This window comes from Dipteris shenzhenensis, chromosome 27 (genome assembly GCF_047967505.1).
Source record: "Dipteris shenzhenensis isolate YYH24624 ecotype China chromosome 27, Dip_SZ_1.0, whole genome shotgun sequence".
Classification (NCBI taxonomy): Eukaryota; Viridiplantae; Streptophyta; class Polypodiopsida; order Gleicheniales; family Dipteridaceae; genus Dipteris; species Dipteris shenzhenensis.
Window position 1 is genome coordinate 2,458,640 of NC_141622.1, and position 25,863 is coordinate 2,484,502.

General features: G+C 40.4%; 1 protein-coding gene across 1 annotated transcript; it reads right to left on the reverse strand.

Moving 5' to 3' along the window:
- Positions 1-586: 586 nt before the first annotated feature.
- On the reverse strand, positions 587-5,015 carry LOC147883731 (pentatricopeptide repeat-containing protein At2g30100, chloroplastic-like). The gene has a single exon (XM_087398631.1). It carries the CDS (start codon positions 4,938-4,940, stop codon positions 3,459-3,461), a length of 1,482 nt encoding a protein of 493 aa, XP_087254757.1. The 5' UTR covers positions 4,941-5,015; the 3' UTR covers positions 587-3,458.
- Between the last annotated feature and the right edge of the window lie 20,848 nt (positions 5,016-25,863).

Consider the following 25,863-nt stretch of genomic DNA (forward strand, 5'->3'; position numbering starts at 1 on the left):
TTTTTATGACCTCATGTATCCAAATAAATATAGCAAGAAATCTATTGAATGTCGGTGCTACAAGTCTAGGCTCTATTGGAAAATCCACAATTTTATGCTTCCCCGGATGCAAATTTGGATACCCAAGCTGATATGGCATGATCCGGATAAGCAAGATTGCATTGCAAGTGAGAGAATTTGGATAAGCAAGATGATGTGGCACACCAAGTAACCAAGAGGTGTTGGCACACGGATTTTGCTAAAGGAGCAAAACATCAAAGCAATCTAATTAATTTGCACAATTCCAGACAAACATGGGCCATGAAGAGGAAGAAGCTTAAGAAGAAAGATGCCAAAAGCGTGGCCTAGATGCCAATGTAACGAAGAGGATGGTGCAGAGTAGGAGGAGATAGCGTTAGTAAGAGGTGAGAGAAAAGGGAGAGATGGGAAAAGGACGAGGAAGAGAAGGGGGCATGAGAGAGAGAGAGAGAGAGAGAGAGAGAGAGAGAGAGAGAGAGCCGACTACAAGTTCAGGGAGGAGGAAGCGAAGAGGAGATTGATAAGATGTCCATCACCATGTGGCTATAAGAGTGAAGGGGGGCCAACTTACATGGTCCCTTCCAGATATCCCCCTTATGATCCCTCTACCCTCTTCATTTACCCCTAGGGCTATCAAGGGGCTATCACTAACTTAGCATGTTTTACCACCTTCATTACACTAAAGTGGTCCCTTTTATAGGAGAGCTAATATGCTCTCCTCCTCTACAACACAAAGACTAGCTACTCAGGGCACATAGACGAGATCAAGGTGTCCAACCAAATACCACTCAATGTTTTTTTCGGTCAGACGGCACATGCCAACAAGTTACCATAGAGACGGTGTTAGATAGATGGCACGGCCAGCAAGCCCTAGGAAGGTAGTGTAGCGGATCTTCCCTCCATGTTCACCAGACCAGATACACGCCCGGTGGGGGTGATAGTGGCACTTATCCAACGCATGGGCCACAACTAGTAGACCGCAACAGACCACGCATATTGATCATCACCAACACTCTATTACAAGTTTTATGTCGCCCCAGCCCCATCCAATTCGTGTGGACTTGACTCCTCCAAGGATCACCACAATGACGCCACAGCACAGCTTCCCTTGGGCTAGGACACGTTGCACTTTGCACTAGTGCTTTTACGTTTATATTGTACTTGTCTTGTCTACAAATGCCTGCATAGAGGCTCCACCCATTCAGCCCATTGTATCTGTTTTTTTCAGTCTCATTTCAAAGACTCTGAATAAACTTTCTTTCTTTCTCCCTTTCTAATCCGGGACTTTTGATAGATTGCTGTGTTGTCAACGGGCCCAACCCCACCTGTATATCACCCTGAATCCTAGGTGGTCATTCTGTGCCCCTAGTCAAATCTTCCAGCAAACTAAGCCCTTCCCTATAAATTCCACATGCCTCATGCCTTCCACCCTGTGTAGTTGGCCTCTTATGCTGTGAATGTGGCAGCCAGATCTGCCGCCACACGGCAGCCTAGAGTGCAGCCCACATCGCAGCTGTGATGCTGCCCACACAGCAACCAATCCATGGCCCTTATGACAGCCCATACACGGTTCCAATGTGGCTCTCCATTGTGGACACCACACCAAGAGTGACCTGCATGCTTGTCTTGCCCACATGGTCATATGGGGACTCACATGCAACACATTGACCCCATACTTCAATACCTGTCATCCTCGGCATTGCCTCTGCCTTGGCTCAATATAATCAGCCTCCTCTTTAGATATCCTACTGGTCTCAAGTAGTGGGTCGTGAAATTTGAGCTTATGTTGTCTCTCGTGCTCCTAAAAGACCACCTCCCTGCAAGCTATGATCCTCTTTACTAGGTCATAAAGCTGATAACCACACAGGACCCAGTAAAGATAAATCTGTTAATCTTTGCATCTAGAACCTGCGTCATTAGAAATATGTACAATAGCTTCGTAACTAACAACTTCAAATGTGCAATAGAAGGCTTTGTATCTGGATAGGGCTGGTGCAGAGTCTTGTCCTTCACAGCTATCACAATCCTGTGTTAAGCAGATAGACAGCTGTACTGCTTCTGCTCAAAAGGAATTTGAAAGACCTAGCCATATAAGAGATGCAACAGTTCTTTTCCTTTGCCACTCCGCTCAGATATGTGTAAGCCGTGGTAAGCTGGTGTCGGAGCCTGTGTGATCTGCAGTAACAAGCTTCTGGGAGTTTAGCTCCCCCTCCTTATGTGCTCACCATGATCAGGGAGTTGCAAGAGGCAGAGGTGATAGTATAGTAGCAGATCCATTTTAGATCAGTGGTGGCAAACACATCATCTTCCACAACAATGCAGTATTGACTTCCCTCTCAAATGTAGCAAAGTGGTTGCCAAGTAAGGTGGAGCGTCGGTCAGATATTACATAGGCAATATTACAGCACAAAACACCGGAAAGTGGGGAAGTACCATGCAAGAGGAAGGAGACTTGCAAAATCTCCAAACCAAACTTTGTTTTCAAACTGCCGTAGACGGAAGACCTCATTCCAACGCTCTGAGGCTGTACATGCTTGGTGCCATACTAAACTTTGCGACATATGCCTGTTACATGTGCAAGGTCCCTTTATACTCACGCTCTCATCATTTGGCCACTTGTTGCTCCCCACCTCCTCTGGGCTTAGAACTACCACAACTAAGACCTCAGCCATGGCCTCCAGTTCCCTTGATTTGTAATGCATAGGCCTACAGTAGGAGCTAACGGCTGGCCATACAAGCTGAGAGTGTAGTGCCCTTTTGATAATGATCACCCGTGCATGCCTCAGCCAGCACCTTGATGCTCAGATAACCTCTGTGAATTGTAACCTTTAAGGATCTTAACCCTAACCTGTGTTTTGAACACAAACCCCCCCTTTCCCCCCGTGATGTAAAGCAATTCCTTACATATATGTCACACCTGGGACAGTTAAACAACACTGCACACTCATGGAGTTCTCTGTGCAGCACTCCTTTTGCACGTTAGGGCATATATCTTGCAACTTGGCCATATAGTGTGTGAAGTCCTTCAAAGCTCACCCTTCCTCTCGTCGAGACAAGAAGATATATCGGAGAGGCAATTTGCAAAACAGAGCGTAGCTTCTTATGTAACGACTCACTAGAATCACAGACAGCAAGGCCTTGATCAGAACGCTTCACATTGGGGCATTGCCCTTGAGGATTAATATCAGAAAGTCTTCCAAAGTTACAAAGTCATGGGCATCATATATAGAAAGAACAGGAAAAGAGGAAAATCCACGTACTTGTTATGTACGGGAGAGCAACACGAAGAAAGTTCTCTCTGCAATCGTTGCTAACAGAGTAAAACCACTGACAAGATACTTCTGTACAATTTTCATAGCAAGCTTGCCTGGCAGACTCTGCATATTTAACATCGTTTAACCCTTGTCTGTTTACATAGCTTCGAGCTAGAAACCCTTTCTTCAGAGAGTGATTAGAATACTAAGCTTTAGACGGTCTATGTGTAGATATACGAAGAAAGGTTCAACTAGTGCGGCCTGTACAAGCCTCTGGCCAAGCTTGAAAACGAGGGTTATGTTGCTTATGTTGGGTATCTGCTTCATTACAGCTAGTACGTCTTTCTTATCTGGCCTGAAACCTTGGTCAAGCATATCTAGAAACGCGTGAATAGCCTCCTCAGGGTGTCCTCCTTTCACAAAACCACCAAATAGAGCAGAATATGTGTTTTTGTCTGGAATCGGTCCATCGGCCTTCATTGTATTTATGATGAGCCTTGCCGCGTCGTGGTGATTGTTGTAGGCGCATATACCTACCACAGTATTATACAGCTTGGCAGATAAATTGCACCCTGCCAATTTCATCCTCCACAACACGCGCTCTGCCTCCAGACCCTTCCCTGCGACACAATACATGGCTAACAATTTCTGGTGAATTGAAGACACTACCTCTCGCCCCCGTTGTTGCTCTAGCGCCCAGCCCGCAATTTGCTCTGCGTCCTCATGCAAACCCTTCTCATACGCCTGGATCGCAGACTTTTCAGTGCCCTCCAGTTCTCCGACCTCATTCCTTTCTTGATATGACCGTAAATCTCGCAGCACGCGAGTGAGCTCCTGTTGCTCAGACACGACCGCCAACAACACCGCATTGTAAACGTGGAGTGGAAATTTGGATCTGCGATTCCCTAGATGGGCAACCAGCTTCATCGCGTCACGCCGATCGTGACTACCCGCCATCTTCAAAATTAAGAAAGCTAAGGCGTTATCAGGCTCTTCTCCAATGATGTCTTCTGATTCAGAGATGTCTAAGGCAAATTTCATAGCTTCTTCTTTCTTGCCCCGATCCAAATATCCGCAAATGATGGCCTGAACGATGTCAGATTCGGGCTGGAGACCTACACAGATCATGTCCCGCAAGAGGCCCTTGACATCCGTGACTGAACCACCTCGTTCCACCAAATCCATCAGCCATCTGAACATAATCGACATCATCAGATCCCGGGTCTCATTCTCCACCTTGTTAACTTTCTGCATCCACTCGAAGACTTCCAGTGCGCACCACGAATCACGGCCTTCTTGAGAGAAGTAAAGCAATACCAACTGCAAATCTCGAGTCGACAGATGCTCCCGCATCCCTTCTAAAACATCCGCAGGTTCTCGAACCAAGAATTCGAGCTCATAGATAGCGGTGACGACGGCATCCGACGCGGTGAAGGGCCTGAAATCCGACCTCCTCTTGCCATTGAAGCAAACCGTGACGAGCTTGGGATGTGAAAGCGAAAGCCAATTCTCGGAGTGATTAGAAATCCAGCATTTATGGATGCCAGGTCGGTGGTAGTAGGGAGTCCAGGAGGCCACTGCAGATTGTCTTCTGAGATCAACGAGGGGATCGACAAAGCGAGAGTGGTCGAGGAGACAAGGAGACGGCTTGGCGTGCAGCATCGCCATGTTTCAACCCTCCTGCTGCTGCAACTGTAAACCAGAGCGAGTGCATCGATTGTTGATTCTTGCTTCCAATAGGGGATGACGGGAATGAAAAGGAATTCTAGATTGTGGTTGAGCCACGTGCCTAGGTAATAACCTTGGATTTACAGTGCTCGCCCTTTAGTGAAGTTGTTTTAGATCGCTTTCTGTGTTTCCAACGTGTTCTGAATCTTTGAACCTTCCCTGAGCCATATCCTCCTCCTCCTCTCTAATGGGCAAAACAGGAATAGGCGCCTATACAATTGTCACCTTCTTCACTCACAAGCTTCTCTATGGTAAGATTTTGGCCATCGACATATGCAGGAACCTCCAAGCATTCACGATATCCACTCGTGTTCAGCCTAATCTACACCTTTCCTCCGTTGCTTCTTGTTCCTCGTAGCTTTGGCTCTGTCTTTGTTTCTTGCCAACATCTTTGTTCCCGTTTGCTCCATCAATTGCATCGGTTTCTCATCCTTGATGACCCCTCCTAGCTCTACTAGCCATGGCTCCCCTTCCCCCGCCCCCCCCCCCCAAAAGCCTTTCGGAACCGAATACGCCAAGTCCAACCGTTCCACATGCAAGAAGTGTTGAAGACTTATAAGCAAGGATCGCTAAAGTTGTGCCCGCTACACAGTTTGATGGCTATATGCTTGTAAGTCTTTGTTCCTAGCTCTGCTTTCTTTTTAATTGCAATGGAATGTTGTCCTGATGTGGAATCTAATCCTTATTGGTTGCCGTTCATTCTGCCTTCGCTTTATTTGTTGCTGCAAGTTTGTGAAAATGTTATTGAGTTCATATGCATACAACGAATTCAATCATCGCAGTATTGTATGCTAAATGTAGATCCTCAACAAGCTGAAGGGAAAAGATAGGTGTGAAGAGCAGAAAGCAAGGCAAAGTTTTGCAGGCTTCAATGCTCATATATTTTCAATGCAAATCAATCGCGGTTATAAGCAGACATACATCGGCTCTGTAGGAAGGAATGCATGTGCTCAATGGTTGTAGTTCTCTTTCTTGATCCTCGCGTTGAGCAATTGGGCTCTCTGATTCTACTAGATTGGCACAGACGGAGGGTTTTTGCACGAGGTTTGGAACCTCACCACCATAACCATGGGACTTGCATAAAGAGTAGACTTGGTCATTGATTTCTTGGGACTACAAAATGGTTTCAACGTGGTGCTTAACAAAAAGGGTCCAACACCCTTCCCCAGTGGAGACATATCTCTCAGCCCGACCAGGACTTTTGCAATCATGGAGTTCATTATGGTAGATGAGGGCAGCACTATTGACGAGATTACCGATCTCTCGTCGCTTGTAGAACCAGAAAAGCCATTGTCAGAGAGTCATTCTGTCCTCACAAGAATTATGAGTGTGGTAGAGTACACCGATTCCAATCATCTTCCATTGCAATTCACGTTGCACAACAAAACATGGGAACATCCAGTGGTGCAAACAACCAACGGAGGTGATACATAGATTTGGGAATTGATAAATCTGAGCATCTATGCACATCTTCTCAGTCCCACATGAGAATCAATTTGACTCAGCACCTTGGAGCCCATATCCGTAAGGTGGGCATTGAAAATGCCTTCTTCCACATCAGTTAATCCTTTGTTGCTTGGGATGGTACCCCTCCCCTTCCAAACTAGTCCATAGTGTAGAGAGAAGTTTTAGTGCCAGCCTTTGATTTGGCATCTAGAAGTTTGTGATCAAGAGGGGCACATGCTTGATCATTGCACTCTACATCAACTGGGGCTCTCGATGTCGCCCAGTGCAAGATCTCTAATACGGAGTGCATAAGTAAGGCCTAAATGGGCATAGAGACTCTAAGGTCCAAATGGACACATGGCACTCAAGAGAACACCATGTGGTAGGCACTAGGCTAGGAGGGAGGATTCTAGAAGGAATTGAAAAAAGAAAGAAAGTTCATAGGACTTCCAGGAATCCATGGCTGGGTGGTAGATCAGAGCAACGGCCCTCTTGTTCAGGCTTCGTGACATTGGTATCAGAGCAAAGGGGACGAACACATATCACATATGGAACCTCAGTGGCCCGTTTTCGAAATTCGTATGGCACTGAGTTAAAAGCTGTCGCACCGTTTTGAAAGTTGGAACGCTATCTCGAAAGTTGGAACGCTATCTCAGTGGCCCGTTTCGAAATTCGTATGGCACTGAGTTAAAAGCTGTGCACAGCAAAAGCATAAGCTGCAAAAGATCTGGAAGAAGGACTTGTTCATGAGGGGGATAGACGAGGAGAAGTAAATTCTGCAACATCTCTTTGCTCCCTTGCGCGCCACAAATTCTACGTGAGATCAAACAACTGCCATGCACCAAATCAGGAGCGAATGATCCGATAGTTGAGATGATCACGTGAAGGATGGATGAGGCGATTAAGAGTGGGATTTGGAGGTTCACCACCAACTATTCGTCTGTTTGCGTATTGCAGCCAGCAGACAAGAAAAGCAAAAGCTTCTATCGGATTATCTGAATAAGGTGCTTGAGGAGAGCAAGACAAGAAGAAAGTTGCACGCGACATTGCATCGCCAATTTTCATTTTGTCATCCCTTCTTCTTGTTGCCTCGTCATTCAAAGGTTCAACAACCTTTGAAGAAAAGCCACCTCACTTCTCTTCTTTTTAACCCCTCTCATCCTCTATATCTCTAAAGAATCCTCCCAAGGACCATATCGTTCCCTTAGCCTCACCGAAATTAAAAAAGATCGAAGCGAAGGTTTTGAGATCGAAGAAAGCGAAGGCGAGATCCACAATCAAAGAAAGCGAGACGACTTTCAAGATGAATCTAACGCCTTGAACAAGTACCAGGAAAGTGGGCATCACATTTTCTCTCTGATATAAAGCGTGTTGCTTTATAATTTTTGAAAAATATATGTCTTCATAATGACCACTCCAGAAAGGGATGGTATGATTAGGAAGGCCGAGGAAAGGGCTAGAAAGGGAAAAGCAATAGTTAGAGAGGAAATACATGAGGAGGTACAAACTGAAACTCAAGAGGATAATGTAGAAATGGAGGATATTGATTATGGTGATTATGGAATTCCGTATGCGGAATTCACTTAACTTGAAACTCGAACACAAAATATAGGAACACAGTTAGGGCTTATCAGTGAAACATTAAAAACCCTAACTGAAGCTATAACTAAGATAGTCGATTCTCAATCGGTATCTATTACTAAAAAATCACCGATTCCTCCTAATCAAGTTGAGAGGTCTACCTCTCGACTTAGAGAAACCTCGAACATCCTTAAGGACTTAAAACCGCCAATTTTCAATGGGGAAGAAAAGGAGCGTAATAAAGATACAATTAATATGTTCTTGCAAAAATGGCAAGACTTTCATCGACTCAGGAATACACCTCCTGAAAATCAAGTCATGGAAGCAAGTCTTTCCCTTGGAAATAAAGCCTATAAATGGTGGATGAGCCTCAGGGAGAGTGATAAAATTCCTAGATATTGGATTGAGTTTGAACAAGCCTTCCTAAAAGAGTTTTTATCGAAAAATGAATTAGAAAGAGCGTGGGAGGCTTGGGACAATTGCACTATGGGAAAAAACACTCTAGTTCAGTACATAGCAAATTATAGGGAGGCAGTCCTTAAGCTAAAGGGAATTGATGAATTCCAAAAGATAAGGGGTTTCGTGAGAGGTCTCAAAGACACTTATAAGGTTGACGTGAAAAGAAATTCTCCAAAAACCTTTGAGGAAGCCATTAAGTATGCCCAAATATATGATGATACGATGGGGAAATTCAGAATTGGAACTTCGGAGCAAACAGGTTTTGTTCCAAAGTTCAATAAATTTTCCAATTTAAAAAGGAAGGGGCACTTTAAGAAGGAGGTTCCTCAGGCACCACCTAAGAAACCACAAACACAAAATTATCCTCTCTTGAAGAAAGAGGATTATGAAAGAGCCAAGCAAGAAAATCTTTGCTTCAAATGTTTGGGCAAAGACCATGCTGCTTGGAACTGCCCTAAAAATAAACCAGCGGGAGCTAAGGCCCCAAATAGACCTCCAACAAAACAAGTGCATGTGGTCCAAGTGTTGCCGCTTAATGGTACTGAAAAGTACATTGAGGTAAAGGTCTATCATGAGGATAGCCCCCACATGTGCTGTCTATCATCAGCAATGTGGCAACCCACCTTTGGTCCTCATGATTTAATGAGGATGCATGGAGAAATTAAAGGGCAAAGAGTAAGAGTGATGGTCGATGATAGTGCAACACATAATTTCTTAAACTACTCGTTAGTTAAGAAATTAAAATTGCCTGAGAGTCCCAGTGCCCATAAATATGTGGTCTCTTTGGCAAAGGGCAGTGATAAAAAAGTTTGGGACACCATGATATATGGTGTAGAGGTGGATATTCAAGGCTATCAAGATGCCTTGGATTTCCAAATCATGCATCTCGACCGAACAAATGTAGTGCTTGGTCGAGAATGGTTGTATAGTCTTGGGCATAGCTTACAGAGGAGTTATCTTAATAACTCCATTAGGTTTGAAAAAGAGGGTAGAGTCTTTCAGATTCAAGGAGAACATGATGTGCATAACTCTCCTCTTATTTGTTTGATGGAATTGGAACGACTACTATACCAAGAAGAATACGAGGTATATCTTTGTGAACTTATATCTTCTGCATCGGAAACAAGTAATGTTTTTTGTAATGTTAAAAAGTATAAATCTTCTTTAAAGGATTTAATGTTTGAATTTAAAGATGGTTTTTCGTCTAATTTACCTGATGGTTTACCTCCTGAGAGAGAAGTAGATCATAAAATAGATTTAATTCCTGGATCTACCCTTGTTTGTAAACCCCCATATAGGCTTAGTCAAACGGAGGAACATGAGGTCGAAAGACAGTTAACGGAATATCTTAGAAAGGGCCAAATCCAAATAAGTAGTTCACCATGGTCTGCACCAGCTTTACTGGTAAAGAAAAAGGATGGTACTATGTGTTTATGCATAGATTACCGAGCACTAAATAAAATCACCATAAAAAATATTCTATGCCTCGCATTGATGAGCTCTTTGATCAATTGCAAGGGCCAAAATACTTTACTAAAATTGATTTGAGATCAGGATATCATCAAGTACGAATTAGGGAAGAAGATGTCCCTAAGACATCATTTCGTACTAGGTATGGGCATTATCAATTTAAAGTAATGCCATTTGGATTAACAAATGCTCCAGCAACTTTCATGACCCATATGAATAGTGTCTTAAGGCCATATCTAGGGAAATTTGCTGTAGTATTTCTAGAAGATATCTTTATTTATAGTAAAACCATAAAAAAACATTTGGAACATTTGCAAAAAGTGTTCCAACTGCTTAGAGATAATTCACTCTTTGCAAAAGAATCCAAATGTGCATTCTTTGCAAAAGAAGTGAAATACTTGGGACATATAATATCCCAAGAAGGGGTTCGTATGGACCCTGATAAAGTAAGGGCCATATAGCTTAAAGGTAGAAAAGCTAGATGGGCTGAGTTAATGCAAGAGTTTGATATACAATTGACATATAGGAAAGGGAAGTTTAATGTGGTAGCAGACTCTCTTAGCCGAATGCCAATTGATAATGAATTGAGTTTTACTCAATTTCAGAATGATTTCCTAGAGTCCTTAAAAGGGAAATGTGAATTTGATCCTCACTTCTTTGAAATATGGAAAGCAATTAAAAACAGGGATCCAACTAATCGAGAGGCTTTCACTAAGGAGTCGGATGGAAATGGCGACACACCACAGGTTGTTGGTGATAAAGGACTCAAGTGGAGAAAATATAATATTGAAGATGGCTAGCTACTCTATAAGGGTAGAGTATGTGTCCTGGATGATAATGACATTAGGCGCCAAATCCTTTTTGAATGTCATGGTAGTCCGAGTACTGGACACCCGGGAATTCAGAAGACATATGTACTTCTGAAAAGACAATTCTTTTGGCCTGGAATAGGTAAGGACATCCAAGATTATGTATTGAAGTGCCAAAAATACCAGGTCACTAAGGCTCAACACCTTAAGGTAGGAGGTCTCCTACACCCATTGGAGATTCCATCTGGCAAATGGGAAAGTATCTCCAGGGATTTCATTGTGGGACTACCTAGGACACAGAGGGGGCACAACTCTGTGTGGGTAATTGTGGATCGGTTGACCAAGATGGCTCATTTTGTTCCTATCAGTGAAGATGTTAAAACTCCAGAATTAGCTAGGCTATTTGTGGAGCATATTTATAAACTGTATGGGCTACCCGCCGATATTGTTAGTGACCGAGATATCAAATTTAATAGCCATTTTTGGAGGGCTGTGTTTAAGAGGTTGGAAACTTCATTGAATATGACCACCGCGGATCATCCACAGAGTGATGGTCAAACTGAAAGGGTCAATCAAATCATTGAGGATATGCTTCGAGCATATGTAAATAAACAGCAAACTAATTGGGAACAGTATTTGCCCATATTAGAATTTGCATATAATAGTGCCAAACATTCACCTAAAGGTTTAGTCCATTCATGATGATGTATGGATTTCAACCTAGAGCCCCAATGACAGTGGGACTTGAAAAAGAGAAGGTTCAAGCGGCCAAAGACTTTCTTGAGGATATGAATCAAATGCTTAAGTTAGCTAAAGATAGCATACGAAGAGCTCAAGATAGAGCATGAAGTTATGTAAACCCCCATCGTAGAAAGTTGGAGTTTGAAGTAAATGAGAAAGTCTACCTTAAGGCACCTGAATCTTCAGAATCTCTAAAAACCGGTAAATGTCCGAAGTTGTCTCCTAGGTATTGTGGACCATTCACAATACTTAAGAGGATTGGAGAACTTGCTTACAAATTAGCCTTACCTGAGGGATGTAGAGTACATCCAGTTTTTCATGTTAGTAGGCTAAAAAGAAAATTAGGAGACGATGATAATCTCATTGGAAATGAAGTCCTAGTTGAACTTATTGAACCCGCATATTTACCACATGAACCAAAAAAAAAATTAGATACACAAGAAAAAAGAACGCGACATACTATATGGAAAGAATGTCTGGTTAAGTGGAAAGATAGATTTGAAGAGAGTTCAACATGGGAAAAGGTAAGCAGTCTCCAGAGGAGGTTTCCCAATTTTGTTTTCGAGGACGTAAACAATTCTTAAGGGGAAGGGAATGTTACATCAGCCATAATCCCGGAATCGCCTAGTGCGGTTATGGTAAAGCGGGAAACCAGAGGGCTCGATAGTGCTTGCATCAATACGGAGTGCATAAGTAAGGCCTAAATGGGCATAGAGACTCTAAGGTCCAAATGGACACATGGCACTCAAGAGAACACCATGTGGCAGGCACTAGGCTAGGAGGGAGGATTCGAGAAGGAACTGAAAAAAGAAAGTAAGTTCATAGGACTTCTAGGAATCCGTGGCTGGGTGGTAGATCAGAGCAGCGGCCCTCTTGTTCAGGCTTTGTGATAGATATCTATGGGACCAACTCCACTAGGCGGCTAAGGGGAGAGGAAAGCTCATCTGACAATGGCTCAAGATTGGGTGAGGGCTAGCATCAAGGAAGAAAATCAATGATACAATGCTAGTGTTGCTCGACCTGTCTGGGTCTATCCTCCTACTCTATAGTCTTTGTGATGTGGACCACTGTCTAGTAAGTGCTACCTTCACTTAAGTGGTTTATCTACCCATGTCATAAAGAGAGGACATATCTCTATCCTCATGTGAGTAACCACCCGATGTGAGGTCTATCGAATCATGCCCTTTGACTCTCTCTCTTCATTTGGTTCCCTATTCTCTCTCTCTCTCTCTCTCTCTCTCTCTCTCTCTCTCTTCTCTCCACTCTACTAGTCCTTGCTTTTGTTCATCATCCCTTTTCTTTCCACCTTCTTTGCGGAAGGAAGGGCATGTGTTTATGAGGATGTGAGGCAAAAGGAGACAAACTTACTGGTAAACAATGCTCATCCATCCCACATACCTGAGTGTATGGTGGGAGTTCCAACTTTGGCACCAATTGAAATAGGCTTGGGATATAGCATTCAGAAATACAGTTTCTTGTTGAAACCATTCATAACACTTTCATATTCTGCATATCCTATAATTATTTGCATTGCACGAGACCACATTTTGAACTAGAAGCCTGTCAAAGACTACTTTGCTTCTACAAGGAAGTCCTATTTTGCATATGTATTGGCCAAGGTGCTCCAAAGAAAAGGATCTCTTTCCCACCCATTCCTGATGATCTCAGCATGTATTTCTCAGCCTTTTCTATCGCTCCTACATTGCCACAAGCTTTCAAGCTTCAAGCAAATGTCACAACATCCAGCCCCTTTCTAGAAATTGTCCCATGCATTTTTCAGCCCTTGTCTATGGCTCCTATGCTGGCATAAGCTTTCAAGATTTAAACAAATGTGATAGCATCCAAAGAAACACCATCCATTTGCATCTGTATGAAATAGCACAGTGCTTTGTCACCAAGCCCACGTTTAGGATACCCTGTAATTAAGCTTGTCACATGCTTCTTTTGATGTTGCAAGCATGCCACATTTTGCATACATATTGACAAATGGGCATATCCCACAATTAGTGCCCTCTAAAGACCACACTTTGAACTAGAATCTTATCAATCTCTTCCTTTATGTTTGCAAGGCAGCCACATTTGCCATACATGTCGACCAAAGTGTGCCAACAAATGGATCCTTTTCCAACCCCTTTCTTGCAATCTGACCATGTATTTCTCGAAGAATTTGATGGAGGTCACTATTGGTGAGGGAAAAACAAGGTTAGTCACATAAACTCTAGATTTGGAGAATCTTACCTATTGAGGTAGCCAAAGCATAGGTCTCTGTATCTATCTTTGTGTCTACTCTACCTCAGCTATTGAGGAAAGAGCAGTTTGAATATGGCTAGGGATGCTATTTGTTGGAATGGCCAACAATCCACTGTGTCGAAACTTTCACTAGGGCTCCATGCAATATCCTTCATAGATTAAATCAAAGAGCTCCTAGAAGCAACCTGCCCAACCACAGTTTCATGCACTTATTTGATCATCAAACTGCCCAAAGGATTTCCTTGCCTACGTTGTGCAATACGTTGATGATGGAGGGGGTTGTTGCTGTCCCCACTAAGCGACTACTTCCAAATGGAGTTGAACAGTGAAAAGCGGTGCTTCCTGTGCTACCCTTTATTCTTGCTCGATTGCTATGCATCAAGTGTGAGCTTGCATTTTCTTCATTAGCAGGTCTATACTCTCTGCAAAGAGTTTTCTTGACATCCCCATAAAGCATCCTCTAAACTTCACATCAACTATGAGCAGAGTCACTTTACAATATTTAATGTATACAAGGTAGTCTCCCAATTGGGTTGGAATCTTTACGCTTTGGAGGGGATTGAATGCAGAGTCTTGATGTTTCGTTTGTGGGTTTCTTTTTGTCATTACCATTATTTCACCATTTTTTAGTACTCCTTTCCTCATCGAGGTTACCAAGATAGACTATGTAAGACAAGAATGACAAAATAGTTCATGTAGCAACAAGACAACAAAGAGTTCGGTTAGGCACATGGCAAGGGCAACTCAAGTGAGCTAAAGCATGAGGAGTCTTGCAAATGAAGAAGAAAAGGATGTTGAGTAGGATAACGATGATGGTGCATGGCATCCTACATTCAACAAAAGGAATGGAATTGACTGGATCTCACATTGTGTGGAGAGCTTGATGGGCAATTCACCCTTGCAGCCATAGCCAAACATGAAGGGGTAGTACATGTTGCAAGAGACGAGCAAGAAGATTTTAATATGGATGATGTCAAACCCATCATGTCTAGGTTAGTATCTATTGAGCTATTATCAATCAAAGTATGCAACTTTCAATAGCTTGCATTGAAACCATTAGTCAGACAATGGTGCCATCATGGGCTACGCATTGCCTCTCTCTACGAGAGGAATCACATTTCTAAACAAGGAAAGAGAGGAGAGTAATGGACTGTGGACCCTTTTACTGTAGAACATCCCCATCAATGCCCAGAATGTTGGGCAAGTTTGCAGACCTGCTTGCTGCTTTCTGTCCTGGAATAGACATCTCTACTTTGCTACCTTTGTAGCTCCCAACATATCCTGGGTGCTGTAGTCTACTTACAAACCTCTAACATGAACATGATAGCTTTGCATTGATGTCTTTCACTACCCTAAGGTACTCCTATAAAGTTGCAGTCATCTACCAGTCTTTTGTGCAGTCCTTAGTGCCCACATAGCAGCTATCATGTTGCCCATGTTTCATTTGTTGATCATCAAGAAAATTGAGGAATGGACTTAGAACAAAATCTCACAATGTGTGGAGATCTTGATGGCCAATTCACCCTTGCCTATTTCATAAATTGCTTCAGTCGAGTGAGGATTCCCTTTTGTTGGATCTATGCTTACAAAAGTTATGCTAGGAGGTGGTAAGCCAGTCTCAGAGAATTGAGTGCTCATGGAATCAGAAATGAGCAGTAAGGTCTCTCCTTTGTGCAAGGATTTGTCTTTGATGAGGAGAAATCCTATTTAATGTAGTTTTGGATTGATTGACTGCATCAGCCATGCAGAGGACATTCAATGCAAGCTTCCAAGAATATAATGACTGCATCAGCCATGCAGAGGGCATCCAACACTACGGGTCCATAGCTTTATCATGTGTCAAGCATCGAGCTCAGCTCATCATAAAAAGGACTTGACATTTGTGCAGGACATGCCTCCGCTGAAGCATTTCCAAGCTAAACCAGATAGAATCCACAAATTTTGGGTCTGACATGGGACATAGATGCAATGGAAACAATACAAAGGACATTAGAGCCATGTATGCAACCCACAATACTTGCTTCCATGCCTAAATGTACAGTCACCATTTGGACAGCCAACATCCAGTGTTTATAAGGAATTCAAGGATGGTGGTTCTCATGTCAAGTTTGAGTCATATAATGAAGTATAAGACAGGTACAAAGCCATCACATTTCTTCAACAGTTTGATGGGTGGTTTGTTACGTAAGCATCTAAGATCAGGAAGGTTGCCACTTTCTTGAAAGGCAATGCACTTAGGTGATATACTAACCTAATGCTTCAAGGAGATGCTCCTTCCACTTGGCTGGAATTTAAACAAGTATTTTCCTCTACCTAGCTTACTCCAACTTTTGAGGTGGAAGTACTCTCACATTGGCATGACTTGTCATATAAAAACACCAAGAATCTTGAGGATTATACTCAAAGGTTTTGGGATGTGTTGCTACCATTGGTCTCTTACAGGCATGTATCTTTAAAAGAGCAAATATAGAGGTACTATTGTGGATTACCAAGTGAGTTGTGTGACTATTGCATCAAAACCACAGTTGGTTCCAGGACTCAGTTGATTGAGAATGCAAAGACAGCCAATGCTTGGATGCAAGAGAGAATTTGGGTTTCAAGGACAGCAAGAAAGAGGACAAAAAATGGGATGCCAAGCATCAAGAAATGAAGGATAGTAAATTGGAAGGTAATGGATTGCATCCGAACCCATGGGCTGCTATAAACACAATCATGAACCCCTATGAGCATGGGAGCTACCAGCCAACTAGGCCCATCCAAACTAGTCACAACCAAAGGAGAAGGTACTCCTATGCTGCCACATCAATGCATATCAACCACGGACAGCTCTCGTACAAGGATTGTGTAAGCTGTAAGTCCTACATTATAAAGGATTATACATACAACATGTACAGCCACAAGTGGTACTCAGCTTGGTATACCATCTGCCTATAATTCCATACAACCCAGCTATTTGGCCAACAGTTAATATTAGCATATCGAATGTTCGTATAGTCCGTACGCTTTTAGCCAGTTGAGCACCAAATGGAACTGCTTTGTGTGTTGGTCTATACACACACACACACACACACAGCCAGCCTATGAATTTCATACGGTCGTGCTACCTATGATCCAATCAAGGGCTTTGTGTAGTCCGTATAGTGCATACAATAGCTCGTCATTCCACTGTGCAACCATACTACCCGTACACACAGCTCCCATGATGCCTAACAGCCCTCCGCTATCATCCAAAACGAGGCTGGTCGGCCATCCTATTGCACCCTTTTTTTTGCACTGAGAATTTGGGGCTTTTTCTAGGAGTGGATAGCCCTTGCTTCCTTGATCATTTCTATGGATGAGAATCCTAAAATGGTGGAGGATTGAGTCAACATTGAAGGGATTTTCTCTCAGGTGTAAGAAAGAGAAGATCTACTATTTTCCTACACCAAATTCAGTCATTCTTGGCTTGATTTGTTTGCCCTAAGATCTTGAGGCTGCTCTCGAAGTCTGGTGGTGATTTGAGATTGTTTGGAGGAGCTGTGAGCGAATTTCAACCTGTAGAAATTTGCATTTTCTAGTGACCAGCAACATTTCTTCTCTGAATTCTGATAAGTTGGCCTCAGGGGAGTTGCCTCTACTCTAGGAACACCCACACCAAGTTTAATCACTCCAAGAAATAGGCATCCAAATCTGTCCTGGAACGCTTGCAGTGAGCACAGAGCTATCCCTAGCAATCCATATCAGATCACATAGTACTGCATCCAAACCCGTGAGGGTGGCATACAAATTTGAATCTCTGGTTTGTAGTTTTCTCTGCATCCACAGGTTTGTAAGGGAGACCATCGCTATAAAGAAGATATGTTGCCTGGCCAAGCTAGCATATCCTCGGCCATCCTTGTAATGATCCTCAACAACTCCTATTCTATAGAAGTGGCATGTGTCATCCCTCCTCATCTACTCTAGCGATGGACCTATTGGGAGGCCACTATGAGCCACTAACCAAAAGAAATAGGAAGGTGGATCCACAATCGAGTCTAAAACCTGGTGAATACATATTGTGGCACACACAATCAAGCACCCCTATGGCAAGCAGATGAATAACCAGTCGTGCATCCCTCCACAGATGTCTGACTACGCTAGGACTTCTACACGGAGAGGGAAGGTATCACCATTCTTGGATACTACATGAGCAACATAAATGAAGAGATACCTGGCAATGGAAGGGCTTCTTGGGGGGAAGATCTTGCAGAAGGAGATCTAGATGCTATTCACATGCAGAGAGGACCTGATTGCATAGGAGAAACAGGGCTTGCACATGGCGATGACATCAATAGAGGTATGGATGATGTAAGCAGGCCATATTGCGGTTGGTAGAGCAGTTCCATGGTGTGAAGGAGACCCTGCAATGAGGTGCAGCAAAGGGGCAGAGGTGGAGACTATGGTGGGCCAGCAACTTGGCCATTGATGTGCCCACAGGTGGGGCCCAATGAGGGCTACCCTTGGGGCCTGGCAGCAGTTTAAGAGGGCCATCAAAGGGCCCTTAAATAGGGCTACCTACATAAAGTTGGTCAGGGGGGGTCGGTACAAATCCCCCTACTGGTCGGCCAGTTTAGAGGGCTCATCCCCTATTAAAGGGAGGGCCTTGTGCCCTCATAATATCATATGTGGAGCAGCCTTTGAGGTGCAGAAAGGAGTAGCACTAGCACTATCAATTAGATTAGACTATCAATTAGATGCCTTAAGCACATTCACTTCTCATCTTTGAGATAGCTTATGCAACATTCCATATATAGATACCATATTGGAAACATAATACATCATCCAAGCTGTATCTCCACTCATAATGCCCTATCAAAGAGGCTAAACACTCATACAACAATCATAATACACTGGAGCTACACTATAATCCCATTGTTGCCAACTGACAGAAGGCTGGGACAATCATATAAATGGATCAACCTCGCCACTCAATGTTGCTCCTTGTATTGGTCTTTGCCCAGCCCTTGGGAACTGTACATGGCCCCAATGGGAGACCTTTTCCAATCCCCATAGCCAGCCTTAACTGTGGGTTAAGAGTTAACCTCAGGTCTGTTTTCCAAAGAAGCTCTCTCTTAATGTCCAAAAATTTGAAATTGTGCTACAAACACAAACAATATTAGAGTGGGGTCGTGTATCACTAGTCCAAATTGTAACAATTTACCTACTATGCTTTGGAGTCCCATATATATCATAGAAACACACAAAAGACTCGTTTCCCTCCACAGCTATCTAGATATCTATTATCCAGATATCCATGCTTTTTTCTTATCCAGATATCCATGCTACTGATGCACACGCTCACTCTAAGGACTAAACAAGGATTTCCTCATTCAAGCTTTCAAAATAGCAATCATAATTCCTTGCAAAGCCAATCTGATTGTGCCCATCCAATCTATGTATATGACAAGGGTTTCTAGTTTGAAGCTCCTTAAGCACATTCTTTGCAACCTTGGACTACTCACAATTCCTCTGTACTTGCCAAGATCTGATTTTATATCCCTTAACAATGGATCTCATCATAAAAGCTTTCAAGAAGATAGAAGCCTTCATTCCTCACAAGCCCACCCTTCTGGTGGCGGTCTAATCTAGGTGTGGGAAAGCCCCCCCTCATTCCTAGCTCCTCTTCTGCAAGCTTGAATACATACAAAGTCAACACACCATATAGCTCGCTGCATATATACCTAGAACAAGAACCACCCAAGATGTTGATATGGCATGTTAGCCATTTTAACACTAATACCTAAATGAAAATTACTATATACTAAATGCAAAGTTCTATATCCCAAACTCAAATTGCTACATGCTATATACAAAATACTGTGTGCAAAATACAAAATCATACATTCCTAAACGCAAAGTACCATGTGCAAAATGCAAAGTGCTATGTTCTATATCCCAAACTCAAATTGTTCATGCTATATGCAAAATACTAAGTGCAAAATGCAAAATGATATGAACCCAAGGAAGGGCACGTTCCTTGGTCTTATAATTTTTGGAGATGAAATGTGCCAACTCTCCCCCCACACAAATGTGTGGTTAAGTTTATTTGTTTATGTGTTGGATCCAAAGTGCTATGTGCTAATGCAAATATACTAGTGAGTAAATTCCCTGTGCTATATGCAAAATACTATGTACAAAATACAAAATCATACATTTCTAAAAACAAAGTACCATGTGCAAAATGCAAAATGCTATGTTCTATATCCCAAACTCAAATTGCAAAATGCTATATGCAAAATACTATGTGCAAAATGCAAAATGATATGAACCCAAGGAAGGGCACGTTCCTTGGTCTTATAATTTTTGGAGAGGAAATGTGCCGATTCTCCCCCCCCACGAATGTGTGGTTAAGTTTATTTATTTATGTGTTGGATACAAAGCGCTATATGATAAATGCAAAAATGCTAGTTGCTCAATGATAAGTGCTAATTCTTAATGCAAAATGCTATAAACAAAATTCATAGTGCTATATCTTAAATTCAAATTGCTACCATAAAAATAAAAAGTGATAAATGAAAATGCTATGTCCCAAATTCAAATAGCTACGAAAAAAATGCAAAAAAATATATGTTAATGCAAAATGCAAAATGATATGAACCCAAGGAAGGGCACATTCCTTGGTCTTATAATTTTTGGAGAGGAAATGTGCGGACTCTCCCCCCACATGAATGTGTGGTTAAGTTTATTTGTTTATGTGTTGGATACAAAGAGCTATATGCTAAATGCAAAAATGCTAGTTTCTCAATGATTAAGTGCTAATTGTTAATGCAAAATGCTTTGTACGAAATTCAAAAGTGTGATATCTCAAATTCAAATTGCTACTATATATATAAAAAGTGATAAATGAAAATGCTATATCCCAAATTCAAATAGCTACCAAAAACATGCAAAAAAATATATGTTAAATAGAAACTCCTATGTGCAAAAAGAAAAAAGCTATTTATAATGTGAAATGCTATATGCTACATTCAAATTCCTATATGCTATATTCCAATTGGTATCAAATTGGTAAAATAACAACCTTGATATTTTGTTTGCAGATTATTTGAATTGGTGAATTTCAAGTCATTTTTAACGCTTTGATCTAAAACAAGAAAATAAAGTAGGTGCTTCTACTTTAACATATAATTTACTTTTGAAAAGGTCACTTATTGAAAGAAGAGAACGTGCTTCCTATATTAGCATAGAAAACAAGAAAAGACAATTACAATCGAGTTTCTCTTCACGGCTATTCATTAATAAATTTCTAAAAGAATGGAACCAAATTACTTATCAATATATTTTGAGATGCAATATTGTGTACTTTGTGGTAGAATAGAATTTAACACAGGTTCTTTTACAAAGTTAAAATCAGTAATATCACTACTAGAATCAAGTTTAACACCATATGACTTACAATACGTTCATAAGTTTGCATGTAGAAAATGGCCTAGGACATAGATCAAAAATTGCTTGTAAAGCATGCATAGATAGTCCATTCAAAAAGTTGTACTCGGTTCCCTATGATCCAGACTACTTACAAAATGTATTAGGTGTGGACATATTTCAAATGCAAATGCTTTCTATAATCGATATATCCCTAAATATTTCTAAAGGTATTACATCTTTAGCAATAGGTATACTACAAAGATAATCCACTAATATGTTGGAATCGCCAACAAAGATTTTGTAGTAACTCAACAACTCCTCAACAAACTCACTATCAACAAGGAAACAAATTCTATTGTTTAACTCTAAAACAATTTAAATACTTGACAATGTATGAACGACTGCATCCAAAACTAGGAGTAAGTGTTCTTTCTTCATAAGTTATTTTTGATATTCTTGAAAGACACTCTACTGGCTCACCATTCGATCTTATGAAAATTGCACATGAGGACAACTACTTGTCATTACTAAAACAAATTAACATGCTACCTACAACTCATCAATTCAAAAAAAATACATCACAGGAAGTCGACACAATTGTACTTCGTGATTCAACACAAGAATTAGTGAGCATTAGCTCATAACATCTATGGAAGGTTTATCACAATGTGATGAATTAACACTTGAGTATGCATTATTCCCATTCCTCTATCCTTTTGGATATGGTGCTCATGATGGCAAGATGTTCTTCAACATATATTTAAAAATGAGAATATCAACATTGTTCTCCATGTTCACTCTTTACAAACCATACTTGTTATTGATGTACCAAATACGTCAATCTATTACAATAGCAAATTCTACTCAAACTACAGTATTACAAAGAGATATTGACCAACAAAGACGACAACATCCAAGATCCAAGAATAGATGAACAAGAGATACTTAGATGTATTCTTAAGTTTCAAATACCAAGTTCTATTCCTGGATCTCCTTCATGGCACCGTAGAAACTTAAAAGATCTAATGGCAATGGTTGACACATGGGGCCTTTCCAATATATTCCTTACACTTACTGTAGATGAGGTATCAACCATGAGATGGTGTGAAATCGATCAAATAGAAACCATTGCTAAATAATTCAATAAGAACTTCATATGGAGAGATTGTCTAGTTGAATGCATAGTGCTCTTCCATGTTAGACTGCAACAATTCTTAGCAAGATATCTTCTGTGTGATAAAGGACTACTAGTAGAGTCAATCATCACATCATAAGATATGAGGTACAAAATCGAGGATCTCTGCATGCACACATAATGCTATGGGTAGATGAACAAGACATAGAGATCGTATCAAACCAAATAGATGCATATATCCCTTACATGAATGATTTTAATAACCGGCCAGAGAATTCAATTCAAAGAAAGCTTAACTATATGGTAAAGAGAAAACAAATCCACACATGTAGGCCAACATGCAATCTATTTGACTCAAGCACAAACCACAAATGCAAATATGGATTTCCATATCCTATACATTTAGAAACTAAACCTACTTTAGATCCTCTCACACAAAGATGGATCTACTTCCGTCCATCCCTAGAACATCATAATATCATTCCATACCATGTAGGAATATTACTCTTATGGCAAGCACATATGAATATTCAAAAAATAACCAACACAGGCCTATCATATTACCTTCTAAAATATGCTATGAAAACTGAACCCATGGGACACATGAACTTGAATCTTGGTGATGCAAAACTTCTAGGACTAGATAATCTAGATCCAATTAAGTTAAAAATGATATCTGCATACATTCTTTCAAAGCCAACATCTCAACAGAGGTAGCATTGTCATGCTTACAAATATCTACCATTCAAAGAAGCAAAGCTGAGCATTTCATTGACTCCTCTCCACCAAAAATACCTTTGTGAACATTGTGTTTCTGTAATGCATCCTATAGATATATATTACGGTCATCCATGTGTCATGGAAAATTTGACCTATGAATTCTGGAAACAATACAATGTCCAAAAGTTAAAGAAAAAAAACAAAGATAATATAACTATCATAGATTCTTTCGGAAATTATGTATATCCATCAAAATGGATTGTACATTTCACAGATTACCACCCTGCTCATGATTTTGAAGGATTTTCTTACAAACTAAAGAACGTAAATTTTAGAAATGAGAATGAGCTCATTTCTGAAAATAGTCATACAAAATCTTACTAAATGCCATATTCGAGAACTCGTAAAAAACTCTCTGATCGATCAATATTGCAAAGTGCACTTGCTAATTGATCAAAATCGCCACCAACTAACAAACATGATACTCCAAAAAAACCCATTACGTGTTATTCAAAACTCCTTCATGGCTTCAACCAACCTTCATGAAGATACCAATATACATAACATAGCATGCACAAAATTACTTCAAATGATAAACAAGTTCAAGGACTTCAAAGATGCAACTCTTTCTTCTAAACAATAAGAAATTTATGAAAAGAATAATGGATCACCCACAGAACTTCATGTCATTTGTGGTACTCTTGGTTTAGGAAAGACATTTATGATCAAGTACATTACTTATAATTATGTAAAACAAGGAAAATCCATTGTTCTAGTAGCAACAACAGGAGCAGCTACAATGAGAATAAGTTGATTAGCAACTACTATCCATCATTAATTTGCTCTACCAAAGAGACACGATATGATTCGTGCCTCCTTACCAGTGTCATATGAATGATACATAGAATTGCAAAATGTAGAAATCATAATAATTGATGAGATCTTAATGATGACATGCCAAACATTAAACACAGTAATCAGATAGTTGTGCGAAATTTGCAAGCAAACAATCTTGTAGCCTTTTGAAAATTAAAAAATGCTCTTATTCAGAGATATGTCCCAATTGCCCCCAGTATGTAAATGCAAGGTGCAAGAAAATGAATGTTGTAGAAAATGCTATATTGGAAACTCGGGCTTCTGGACAACTGCAACCTTTTCATTCCTTCACGCATCAATACGTCACCTAGAAGATCCAACATACATAGAATTCTTAAACATAATCAGAATAATACAACGAACGGTAGAAGAGATTCAATATTACATATGTAATTTAATCATAAGTGATAGTGAAGCAAACGGTTTCATTGACAAGGACACGACTATACTGTGCACCCAACAAAATGACACACGATACTATAATGAGCTCATACTACATAAGAAATTCAATGAGCATCAAATTAAAAGAAACTTTGTACGTTTTTAATATTACGCATTGTAGTATTTCCTTACATTAGTTGATATTCTAATTTATAATAGATTACTATTTCACAGATCTTTAATTAATTCAAAAGTAAAGTTCGATTGGCTCAACAAGATCAAGAGAAATCAACAAAAAGAACAAAGGAACAAAATTATTTCTTGTATACAGCTCAAATGCGTCTCGCAAACATGGCTAGAAAGGAACCAAATGAATACATTTATGGATGGAGCACACTACAAGACCTTAGGAATTTCATGGATAACAATCAACATGAAGTACAACAATGGAAGGCAAAACATGGGGACAAAGAAATGAGAGCAAACAATTAGTAATCCAAAATTATTTATAAAAAATGATTAAACTTTTCATTTTGAAAATACAATAAATAACATATATATCATATCAATTCAAACATAATGCAGGTCTAATCAAGTACATAATTCAAAAAATCACAAAAGAGGACGATATCATTACTCCAACGATGTTGAGAACAGAAGCACAAGCTATAATAGATAAGCACTCAGAAGGAATTTCAACTTATTGCCTTAAACTTCTACACTTTGGCTCTATAATGTAAGCTTAGCCGAACTTCTCAAAATAGATCGTAAGACTGGAAATGTCATACTAGAAGAGTTCAACAGCATGTTTCAAACAGATAATTAAAAAAAAGCAAAAGAATTGCCATTTACCATAGAAGGTATAACTTCCATTATTGATTTGAATTTTGCAAAAGAAGCATATGGCGAACATTTTGAGTTTTTCACAACTCCACCAAAGGACAATATATTTCAGCCACCTACAAGTACATGATTGACTCAATATCTTAAAATACATACAAACTTCATCTTCTAACACACATTAAAAAACTCGTCGTACTTCATTTTGCTATTTTAAATAGGAAATCGCGAAGAAGACAATGAAAAAGGCACAAAAGGCCCATATTACATATATTCTATTCTATGTATTGCTAAAGAAAAACAATATATTGGACAAACTAGAAATCTTGAAAAATGGATAGCACAACACCAAACCAATCCTCCATTAAAATTGAAACATGTATAGCCAAAAATCTCAAAAGGTAGCGATTGAAGTTGGCTTTTTTAACTAATAGAGGCTCTTTCCAACTTTCCTCACACTATCTGATCTTATATTTTGGTCTCCTTCACGTGTTCTAATTATAGCTTTTAACAATCTATACTTATTCTAACCAACAAAAAAAAGGGAATCAAAATACAACTATTTGAAATTAATGCATGCCATAAATTGGAACGTAGTCAGATAGTAAATAAAAGGAAGCAACACCAAGTAGAAATCAAAGAGATCAAGGTTATCATTAGAGAAAACAATGACATATCCCAACCAAATGTTCACAAAGAGGTGGCATGATTAAGCATTGTATTAACAATAATGATGTTTCCTAGGGGCCTTTGAGAAAATTCTAGCCAC